We start from the raw sequence: 12,218 nt of genomic DNA on the forward strand, positions 1-12,218 counted from the left end.
AAATGTCATGGCTCCAATCTTTAGGTGAAGAAACAATGAAGGAGTAGCTAAGTTTACAGACAGTGTAAACATGAATGTATACAAACTCATTAAATTTTCAAATCAGTAGTGTTAATTAGGCAGAATATGCTACTGTATTGTTCTGTTTATGAAATACTATAACCATGTCATTCATAGATAAATGAATCTAAAATGAGGAAGTATAAAGTTTACAATAGATTCTTAATCTATTCCCCAAAGCGGGGAAACTTAAGACAATTTGGCACTGTCTACCAAGAGCTCTACTTCTAAAAGGAAACACAGCACATGCAGAGACCACCTATGTGAGGAGAAGAACTAGTTCCACTGATACTTGCAGGAGGGAATGGACTAGACATACATTGAACAGTTTTCCAGCGGTATTTTATTATTAACATTTTAAAGCTTTATTTTTTTATGTATGAATATTTTGCCTTAATATGTGAGTGTACCTACCAAATGTACTCCTAGTGCCAATGAAAGTTAAAAGAGGATGCTAAATCCCCCTGAACTAAGGCTTCAGATGGTTGTCAGCCATCAGGTAGGTGCCAGAAACCAGATATGTGTCTTCCTATGCAGAAGCACCCAGGGCTCTTTCTTATCCACTGAGCCACCTCTATTGTCCAAATAATATTACATTTCTTATGTTCCTCAAAACATAACTAATGCAACATGAATTTTCTGAAAACAACTAATCAATCTCATGATACATTCTAAGAAAAAAACTTGGGGGTTGGGGATTTAGATCAGGAGTAGAGCGCTTGCCTAGGAAGCGCAAGGCCCTGGGTTCGGTCCCCAGAATCGAAAAAAAAAAAAAAAAAAAAAGAAAAAAACTTGATTTATAAGTGAAGAGTTTTTGGTTAGCATTATGAAATGACTACAGTGTAAGAAAACAAATCAACTTTTACCTTACTAGAATCTCAATTCATATTGTCATCTTCACACTACATAAACTAAACTTAGTGGCTACTTCTACAATGAAAAGGTACAAAGCAAAACTTGAAGTTAAATACACTCAAATGAACTTACAAATTCTTTTAAAACTCAATCCCTTCTAGAGGCAAAATCCAGGATGATAAACTTCTGTGATTCCTCCTAAAAACTGTGTTTTTATTGGTGTTTTTTAATTTGCTTCTTTGGCAAAACTAGGGACTTCGTCCAAATTCTTGAACACACTTGGCAAGTATTCTCTCTCAGAGCTACGCCTTGGACTGTTAAGTTAATGAAGAAGGTGAACTAGAACATGCTTAAATTAGTTTCCCAGTAAAATCAATTTAAGATACTATTCAAGTCCTTCTATGTAGGAAAAACAGAATAGGCCAAAATACAAATATTCTTAACAATAGAATTTAAATTCTTCGTGCCAAAATAGAATTATAAACATAAATTAATCATAAAATATAAGAGGGCACAGAAAAAAAATAAAAAAGAAAATAAGCATTTGCATGACTTACAGACAACTGTTAAAGGAAGCAGTTTATCAAATCAGTAGTGTCACTGTTTCATCATTTCAACACTTGCACTAACAGGCGCTTGTTATAAAACCCAGGCTGTCGTCTTCAGTATTCCAGGGATGATAGTCAGTAAAACCCAACCAAACTACTATTAACCTGAAGTATAACAAGTAACACCAGGATATCCAAATCATAAACAAAATTAGCTATGATCTGAAGGTTGAAAATGACTATGGAAACATGGACTCTACCATACTCATCCTTCTAGCTGATATATCACATGATAAAATAAATACACATAAACAGACAAAAAATACATATAAAAAATAAAAGGATTTAAAGGAATGATTCACTGGGTAAAGGAAAAAACCTGAACTGACTTTGAATGTAAAACTATTTGTCGAATTCCCCCCAAACATCCCTCTCTCCCATAGGTCTTCTACTTACCATGCAAACAAAGACCTAATTTTAAATAGGTCGTATCACTTTTGTATATTACTACACAAAGGATGTAATAAAAGAAGGTATATACCAGTAAACGTACTTGCATCATCCCTTTCTATTCTGGTTCCATCACTAGTTGACACGCAAGTAAAGTGAAGGGGCTCAACCTCCAGAAGTCCAGTGAGAGATGTGAAACTTCCCTCCGCAGCTGTGCAGCTACTGACTTTTCCATTCCCTGTGCACAAAGGAAAACCTATGGTACATGAAGATAATCTACCAAAGGCATGGAGTAGCAGTACTGATGACTATTTAGCCAACTTTAATTAGCATAAAATGCACAAAGCTCACACACTACTTCAACAGAGGGCACAGTAAGAAAACCCATAAACAGAGAAACTAGCTTCTTCAGATAAATGTGGAGACAAACGAAAGGCATTTGGTAGGAATTCTCAGTAATAAGAAAAGTAGGTTTGTATGAACTAAATCTTTTGACCAATAAAATTACACTGAAATGATTACAACAAAAAACAAAACCAAACTGCATCATGACATGTTTTAAATATTAAAAACGGCTTTTATTGTTTTAATATTTGCATACTTCACTATAAAGGATTCTTAATCTGCACTTCTGAAATACTCTAAATTCTAAAACTTTTTGACCATTAACAATGGTGGACAAACAGTTCAGATTTTGAATTTCCAAACTGTATACATACAATTTAGATGGGTTTCTTTCCTTTTTCCTTGAGAACTGACAAAGAAATTGCGTTTTTAAGTCAACTGGTTTAACAAATCATTACTGTAGGTGTTGGCATAGGTGCAGCAGTAGAGAGAGAATCTCAACAAGATACTAAGCCTTCATTTTCTGAAGGAGTGGAAGAGTTCAACTTTCTTGGAAAAGACTGACCTAGACTAGCTCATTCCAGTTACTTCTATACAATTATTACATACTAATTGGGGCTGGGAAAGGTTCCAACTACGACAGTTGTCTTGCCCTTCTGCCCGAGAAAGCAGACAACCCACACAAACGTCAGTCTGTTTTGGCCGTGGCTAAGCCAGAATCAAAAGGAAGAACTCCAGGTTGGCCAGGAAGGTTCAGGCAGCTGCACACTCTCAAGTGGCACCGAGTGCAGACTTTTCAGAGAGACATTTCATCAAGGTTCAAACAATCTCAAAACAATTTCTCAGCCTCTACTGATTAACCCAAACATAACAAAGGCTTTGCTGTAATATTTCACTCAAAGCCAAACACAAAAGCTACACTTTACACATTATTGCATATCACTATAGTTCACAGGCATTATGGCTAAGTTCTAAAAGAAAACAAAAAACACTTTAGTGTTCTGAAGACAGAAAGTATGGGTAGATACAATAAGAAGAGAGGAGAACTTAAACTAGGTACCTGACAACAAGAAAGATGAGCTGACTATAAACACAGAACTATTCGCTTCTCATTCATTTACTACAAGGATCAGTACCTGAAAGGACATCCGACAAATCAATCTCGTCTGACTGGACACCGATGCTGCTATTGTATACATTTTTACAAGAAGAGCCACTCATCTCCAAGTCAAAAAGGACAGGATCAAATGGTGAGCTGTATAATCCATATCTGAGAAATGAAGCAATGCATTAAATATTTTACTTTTCAGTGATTTAAAAATTACCTATTCACTTTTCAAAACAGTTTGACTAAAGCATCATCAAATTCAGTGAACACAAGAGAAAATTACACTCAAAACACTGTCCAGAGTCAATACAAATGATTACAATAAGCTGGGAGCCAACCCAACAGACTGTTATGGAGAGCATGAAGTATGGGAGGGAGAAACAAAACAAAACAAACACTCTTTCTCCCACTCTATCATTATGAGAAAATTTTATCATAAATCAGTTATTATAAATAAAGTTATCACAAAAGCAGTGTTGCAAATAAGACATGCCCAAATTCAAAGGCTAAAGACCAGCGGCTGGAAAGCTAGCTTGGTGGTTAAGAGCAGTTGCTGCTGTTGCAGAAGACCAGAGTTGATTTCCAGCACCCACATTATGGTTCTTAACCAGTCATAACTCCAGGTCCAGGTTATCTGCAACCCCCTTGGGCATCCATAGGCACCAGTTATGCATGTAGCACATATATGCACATGTAGGCAAAACATTCATACATGTAAAATAAAATAAAATCTAAAGGAAAAAATGTAAAGGCTAAAGACCAGCTGGGAATGGTGGAACAGGCCTTTGATCCCAGAACTATGCTTCTCCTGAGTTTCCAGGCCAGCCTAGGCTACAACCGAGAAACCATGTCTCAAGGTAGAGGGACCCAAGCAAATGACGAAAAAAACATTTAAATCCAAATTTTTGTTATTTCACTATTAATTAAAAATTTAAAAATCTAACTGGCAGACAAAAGAATTTCATGTAAAAGTAACAAGAGAGTTACAGAATTATACCTATAAAGTTATACCATTAACAAATAACATTAAATGCCCCTTGTATTAACAAAGCAAAGTATCCTTAAACATTAAATACAATTAGGGTCAGAAAAATAACTCAACAGTTAGGATCACTGGCTGTACTTCCAGAAGACTTGGGATTCATGCCCAAGACCCAAATGACAGCTCATAACCATCTGTAACTCCAGTCCCAGGGGATCCAACACTTTTTCTTTTTTTTTTGGCCTTTACGAATATTGCATGCATATAGTGCAGATATAACATGCAGAAAAACAAAAATGAAATAAAAAAACACATAAAATAAACTTAAAAACTAAAATTAGCTCTCTGTGTAAACATTATAGACTGTCGCTAATACCTAAAGGGAATGGTTCCAGAGAAAACATGGAAAAGAGGACCTTAGACTACTAATATTTAGAATGTTGAGCAGAACGTAAATATACTTTTTAAGGTAAAACAATGTTTTAGGCAAACCTAGCGCTGAGCAGCAGCTCTGTGCCCCATGCTCACACTTTAAGAGGCGGCCCTTACCGTGTCTGAAGGAGAGCCTCCAGTGGTGTTAGCCTGTCCTGCAGCTGTCTGGACACGGCAGTGAGTAAAGCTGCACACGCTGTGCTGCATGCAGCCAAGTCTTCATCCTTAACATAATTCAGCAGTACGAAATACCAATAGACAGACCCTGGGGACAACAGCGAAACCATGTCTATTTCTTCTTCACCTCAGTTCACACATCTAAAAATACAGCTACCTTTGTAGAAAGATAATCTTAACAACATAGGAAGAAAGCAAAGAGTTCTAGACATGAATAATATAGACCCCATCCTGAGAAAGAGTCTTAATTTAAGAATAATAGGGCTGGTAAAATTACACAACAAGAATGGGCACTTGTCAGAAAGCCCAATGAAGTTTGAGTTCAATCCCCAGAACCAACACTAGATTGTCTTGAACTCCATGTATTCACTGTGGCACGTATGACCTACCATCCATAAATGTAGAAATGTTTTCCAAAGGAATTTATAACATTTTTTCAGGAGGTATATTAATCAAACTTGATATTTACAGTCTATCACGCCAGGCATGGTGGTGGACACATCCTTTAATCTCAGCATATGAAAGGCAAAGCAGAAAGAGCTCTTTAGTTCAGAGCCAGCCTGATCTACAGAGCAAGCACCGGGATAGAAAAGGCTACATAGAAAGACCCCATCTCAAAAACAAAACACAAAACAACAACACAAAAGAGCACAACAGCGAGCTCAAGGCCCTGGGTTCGGTCCCCAGCTCCGGAAAAAAAAAAAAAGAGCACAACAATGTGCTGGCATGATGAAGCACGCCTTTAACTCCAGACTCAGGAGGCAAAGGCAGGCAGATCTCAAGGCCACCCTGGTGTACAAAGCAAGTTCTACATAGAAACGCTAGCTCCAAAAAAATAAAACTATTTCAGTGTGAGAAAGAACATTTGTGAATAGTCACAAAAGCAGAGACTAGAAGTATCAAATCAATATTCCTGACATACTGCTTCTCTATACAAATCAATATTCCCGACATACTGCTTCTCTATACAAATCAATATTCCCGACATACTGCTTCTCTATACAAATCAATATTCCTGACATACTGCTTCTCTATACAAAACTGTTCTAAACACTGGATGGCAGTGAGCTTCAATCAGTACACTTTAGCAAATGAATGGAATGGTACTCTAGTCTGTCAGTCAGATATAACCATACAGCATGAATAGGAGGACCATGACACATTAGATAGATGTCCTAAGCAAAGAAATTTTAGTACTAAGTACATGCCCAAAATAATCCACACCACTAAAAATCCGTAAGAAACTGAAAAATCAAAGGTTACTGCAGTGAGCAAAATAATCTAAAATGCCATATCCAATATAAGTGGTTCTCAATCTGTGAGGCGCAGATTTCTGGTGGTTACATGTTGGATATCCTGTATATCAGATATTTACATTATGATGTGTAACAATGTCAAAAATTACAGTTTTAAAGTAGCAACAAAATAATTTCAACATTGGAGTTACCATGAAAACAAGGAACTGTATTAAATGGTCACAGAATGAGGAAGGCTGAGAACCACTGCCTATATACTTAACAGTTTAAATCAAATTATGTCCAAGGTAAATATAAACAGTCTAAGGTAATAAAAATCCTCATTATTTGCCAACCAGCTTTCAGATTTCTCCTAAAGGTCAAATCCCTAAGAAACATATGAATGAGTTAACTACTTCTAAAACAGAAGTAGTACTATTTCTGTGATCTCTGCACCTGGGAAGTGGGAGCAGCAAGACTAGAAGTTTAAGGACAGCCTCAAGTTAAGGAAGCCTGGGTTCATAATTAGGTAAGCAAATAAATGAATAAACTGTAATATTATAAGACAATGTGGGAAATGCCTATAAAAACACTAGACTATAGAGACAGCTCACTGTCTAAGAACACTGGATAGAACCTAGGTTGGATACCCAATATCCTTATGGCAGCCCGCAATCCCATGACTCTAGGTCCAGAGGGTCTGCCGCCCCTCTAGCCACGTAGGACACTGAAGACACAATATACTACATGGAGGCAAATCCTTATACAAAAGAAAAACAGATACACACACACACACAGATTAAAAGGCTAAGTCAGATCCTTCACAGTAACAGCAAAAGAACTAATTCAAATTCTCTATTACCTTATACATGTACTATGAGTGGGGATAGCTGTTAAAATGACATTTATTCTTAAAAGAATGAACTCTTCACAGGACTTAGGGGCACTCAGTTTGCCTCGGTCCCTCTCAGTAACATATAATATATACACACACGCAATGGCATCCGAACTATTTTATCTATGACATCTCCCTAGCATTTCTGGCACTGCAGTCTGTGACACATGATCACAGTCAGTGAACAATTGAACAATTTAATAATTTCAAGGTTGCAGAAAAGCAATGTCAATATGACCTGAAACTTACTGTGCCTCTCATCTGTTGCTGATAATTGTTAATTTTTAAATCCTCTTTATTGACTGTGTGTTTATGAATGTACGTGTGGATGCACATGAACAGCACAAGTGCAGAGACCCAAGTGTGTGTGCTGAGTTTGGAGGAACAAATTACAGCAGAATATCAGGGAGATAGTTCCCTCCTTCTACCATGTGGCTTCCAGGGATGGAACTAAAGCCACTAGGCATAGCATCAAGCATCCTGAACTATGGAGACATCTCACCTGTCCCTCCTATTACTAAACAGAATGTTTAACAAACCACAAGTTACTAACTAGTGTCTATAGTGCCAGCAGGAGCCCTAAATTGCAGCTCTAAAATGGGGTCAAGAGAGTGGGAAAGATGGCCCTATCCCTCACGGGCTGCAAAACTCAGGAGAGTGGGGTCTACACCTACCTTCCCTGGGCAGCAAAACAGCTGGCCGTGGTTGCAAGAGGTGTGAAGGGGCAGTGTGTGCAAGTGAACCTGTATGAGAGCTTGTAAGGCGGCCCAGCTTCTTGCCTGCTGCAGCACTTGAGAGAATAGGCCCTGAATATCACCTGGGCAGCACAGTCAAGCTGGGCTCTAAAGGCATGGGAGAGGGTGAGTCAGCCCTGAGGGCATCTGGGGCATTGGATAACCTAGCCAGGGAAGTGCTGCAGAGCTTCTACAATCCCCAACCCAACCCTGTGTGGGTGCAGGAGAGCTGGCAGGCTAATCAGCTCAAATCCCTCTTGGGCCCACATCCAACATCTTTTGAATTAGCCTACCCAACTATTCCATCTATGAACTGCATGAGTCCATGAAGGGGCCAGCCCTACAAATCTAAAACTACAGGATCTCATGAGACAGGGCAACAACATCCAAGAGGAGTCCCAGTGAGATCCCAATATTGATAGTGTAGTAGAAGCCAGAGGCCTTGTGAAGGACAAATGATTCGCTGTAATGAACACTTGCAGCAAAGAAGTGCAGACAAAGGGGATCCTGTGGGACACGTGTTGACACACCAGTTTCAATACAAGATTGTTTTTTTCTGTCCTGGTGGGAGGTTGCAAGAGCAGAGAGCAGGTAAGAAGAGATGAGTAGGATTGAAGTATATGATGTGAAATTCACAAAGAACTGATTAAAAGGTTAAAAAAAGAAGAAGTAAGGTGGAAAACATTTTTTCCCTGAGACAGGGTTTCTCTGTGTAGCCATAGCTATCCTATAACTCACTCTGTTCAAGGCTGGCTAGCTTAGAACTCATAGAGATCTACCTGTGTCTGCCTCCCAAGTGCTGAGATTAAAGGCATGTGCCACCACCATCAGGCATTAAACAACATTTTTGAAAAATTATACCTGAGATTCTCTGATGTCCCCTGCAAATGCACCTACATAAACAGGTGCATCTACACACAAGCATAAACATACCCAATAACAAAAACTGGACTAATAATCCAGATAAGCTACAGTAAGAACAAAATAACTGTTAAATTATTCACTAAAATATTTGTTATTAAAGTAATTTTACATACCACCAGTTGCTGCTGCTGGTAAAAAGCACATATTGTCAAGTAAAGCCTTCAACAGAACTGATCCAAATCCAGGCTGATAGGGGTCGCATTTGCCATTACTGGAAAATTGTTCATAAAGAGAATTTAAAGACATTATTTGTGATTTAAACTAAACTCTAAATTTGTCATTAAAAAAAAAAAAAAAAAAAGCCGGGGTTGGGGATTTAGCTCAGTGGTAGAGCACTGAGGCAAGCCCAAAGCCCTGGATTCGGACACCAGCTACGAGGAAAAAAAAAAAAAAAAAAAGCCACGTCTGCAAGAGTTTTCCCTCAGGTTAGACCATTACCATTACTAAGAAGCGCTAATACACAGATTCATCCCTCTTAAACACTTCCTAGGCAGTAAAGTTTCAGGGTTTAAACTGAAGATTCAGCAAGACTGTGAAGTAACAAGGATAAGGCAATGGACAATCAAACAGCAAGAGTGAGGGCTACTAAACTCATCAAATTCTCACCAAGTAATTAAGCCCAGCTGACTTAACATTGCATTCCACCCTAAGAAACCCCCAATTCTTCTTTAGGACCTAAGAATCATCAACTATTGAAAAGTTACTCATACATTTGATGAGAATCAAATCCCATTATAGACAAGATATGAGCACCAAAACACAAATAAAGTTACGAAGTATGCTTTCAAATAAAACACACCAACCTAATGCACAAGGCTAGGAATCGGGCACATTTATGGGCTATACTTCGTCCTGCCTCAAAGAAGCAAACACGTACAATATCTGAAAGACATGTTCGTGTTTTTGAAAGCAGGCACTCGTTTCCTTCCTTTGAGCTGGAAAACAAGAGCAAACAGACTCATTTTGGACTCTGAATCCTAACAGCCAAAGGCTAATCATTAAAGCAAGCAAAACCAAATTATTAACCTGCCAGGTCCATTTGAATGGACGCCTGCTAACCAGCAGAGAGTATCCAACACAAGACTCTGAGCGTGTTCTGTGACCTGCCCATCATCTGATCTTCTACACAGGGTGTTAAGAAGCTTCTCATGGAATTCTGAAAACTGTAACATGGCACAACGCTGAACCCTAAAGAGAGAAAATATGGACACATGTGTTTTTATACATGTTTTATACATGTAATTTATACATATAAATACAATGTGTTTACACCAATGAAAACAGAACAATCATACTACTCCTATGCAATATAGAGGGTTATATAGTGTTTCATTAAAGCTTTCATGAAGTTCAGTAGTAGAGATTTACCAGCCATGTTTAAGGCCCTAACACTGCAAAAGAGAATAACTTGAATGCTGTTTTAAAGCAACACAAGTTTACAATGATGTGACCTAAGAAAATGTAGTTGTGTCTTTAAGTCACGCTTCTTACATTTCTCACCTTTTGCCACACACAGTAAGTATTACACAGGACCAAGCAAAGCAGTAAAGGCAACTGTCACCATCCTCAGCAACTGCAACTTACTCAGAGAATGAGAAACAAGCATTTCCCAGGGAGAAGAAGTTCAATCACGTGTTTGTTTATCCTTTTATTGTAAAAGCAAAATCTCATATATGGAGAGGCACACCTTAAATGCTTACGATGTAGGAGTACAAGACAAGACATCAATTCAATATCAGGCCAGGAGTACTTGAGACGTGTTTCAAAACAACAACTAAAGAAAAGAATAGCAGATTAATGAAATGGATTACCTTTCCTTACAAATTGAAGTCTTCTTAAATCTCCGAATGGTGACAGACACCTCTTGAAGTAAGTCACAGCCCCGCAGGTTTTCAGACTTACGAGTGCCTCCTGCACTTTCATTTTTAACATTAGATGACTTTTCCTAAATAATTTAATAACAATAATGAGACAAGAAATCAAACTAAAAATATAAGATTCCAGTAAAAATTTCAGATTCAAATGATAAATGCCAATTTTTCCACAAAATTTTAACAGAAAAAATATACAGTCAAAAATTTTAAAGCCCAATAATTAAAAATAAAAAACCAAAATGTTGAGTCCAATCCCCAGCTACAAAAATCTAACACATACAGAGAGACAGCATCTTCTCGGCCTACCATCTCCTGTTCAGCCTAACTCAGCCACTGCTGAGGACTAACTATGATAAAGGCCTTGATAAACTCAAAGAGCTATGAAAATACAAAGTGATGGGTACTGATACCGATGCTAACATTTCTTAGTAATAATAATTAATAATAACGATGATGATGATAAAGAAATAACACACATCCCCAAAAAAGAAAAAAAAGAAAACCCAACTTCAGAAAAATCTACACTCAGACAAGTATGAAAAACTTGAGTACGTATTGAAACTTAACCATGATGTTCAAGGCTGTCTCTAAAATTATTTAGCAACAGCCTTCTCAAATGTCATTGGAACAAAAAAGCCATGAGTTAAAGCAAAGTACCTTCTAAAAATAGTCCTTATTCATTATAGTTTATAAAAGCTAATTACTTACCCAAAGTTAAGTGAAAATATTTAGTTTATTGTATGTATTCTGAAATCATTGCAAGAAAAAAATTATAAGTAGACCAAGCGTCAAACTATTAACCAAGAGAAACACCCCTTCCAACAAATCGCAACAGCATTCAAAATCAGGTTCATACCTTGCCTGCTGCAACCTTTGCCAAGAGGGAAGCCAGTGAGTATCCCTTGTGACCCTGCTGTTTCAGAGACGGAAGTCTCACGACAGGACGCAGGCCACTGCTGCACACCTCATCTGCTCCTCGGTCACTCACTGCTTTGATGTGGATTAAAAATGAACGGTACTTCCCTCCTGCCATGCCTGGATGAGTGTAGATTGAGAAAATAATTTATTGCCTCATTATCGTGGAGCAAGATTAAGCACTAACTCCATAAAAAGAAAAATATACAAGGCCAGAAATTCCAATGTATATCATCTGATCACATAATGGAACAATTTTTGGTATGATAGCCAAAAAAAGTTTTAAATAAAAGTCTCAGAGAGTCAATTTAGAAAATTGTGACTACAGAAATTATTTGACCTATCTGTTCCAGTGACATTATTTATTTAAATGGTAAAAGTTTTATAAACTATAAAAAATAAAAACCCACAAAGTAAATTGTCTATAAGGGACTACTGTCAACAGATGATTAAGGTAGCATACGACCTATGATCTATGTGACCTTTTTAAAATGCTTATTTTTATCTGTTAATTATTTTTATGTGTGTGTGAGAGTATGTCCTTATGCATGTGTGTTCAGTGTCTTAAAGACAGAAGGTGTTCATGTCTCTAGAATGGGAGTTACAAATAGTTATGAGCTGCCCAACATGGTGCTGCTATCAAACTCAGGTCTCTTAGCCTCTGTGCCACCTCACTATCCCTTA

At 37.7% G+C, this 12,218-nt stretch overlaps 1 protein-coding gene across 3 annotated transcripts in view; it reads right to left on the reverse strand.

Moving 5' to 3' along the window:
- The window catches only part of Birc6 (baculoviral IAP repeat containing 6), a 191,750-nt gene that overhangs the window by 98,950 nt on the left and 80,582 nt on the right, over nt 1–12,218 (reverse strand). For 2 of the 3 annotated variants that reach the window (XM_032908918.1, XM_032908920.1), the window contains exons 15-22: nt 11,476–11,654; nt 10,557–10,690; nt 9,772–9,933; nt 9,549–9,680; nt 8,859–8,956; nt 4,898–5,045; nt 3,395–3,528; nt 2,005–2,151 (exon numbers count right to left, since the gene is read on the reverse strand). In XM_032908918.1, coding sequence (XP_032764809.1) covers nt 2,005–2,151; nt 3,395–3,528; nt 4,898–5,045; nt 8,859–8,956; nt 9,549–9,680; nt 9,772–9,933; nt 10,557–10,690; nt 11,476–11,654 — 1,134 coding nt within the window. The remainder of the gene's footprint in view (nt 1–2,004; nt 2,152–3,394; nt 3,529–4,897; nt 5,046–8,858; nt 8,957–9,548; nt 9,681–9,771; nt 9,934–10,556; nt 10,691–11,475; nt 11,655–12,218) is intronic. The other variant, XM_032908919.1, reaches the window with a different exon arrangement.

The sequence above is a fragment of the Rattus rattus genome, chromosome 7, assembly GCF_011064425.1.
Source record: "Rattus rattus isolate New Zealand chromosome 7, Rrattus_CSIRO_v1, whole genome shotgun sequence".
NCBI lineage: Eukaryota > Metazoa > Chordata > Mammalia > Rodentia > Muridae > Rattus > Rattus rattus.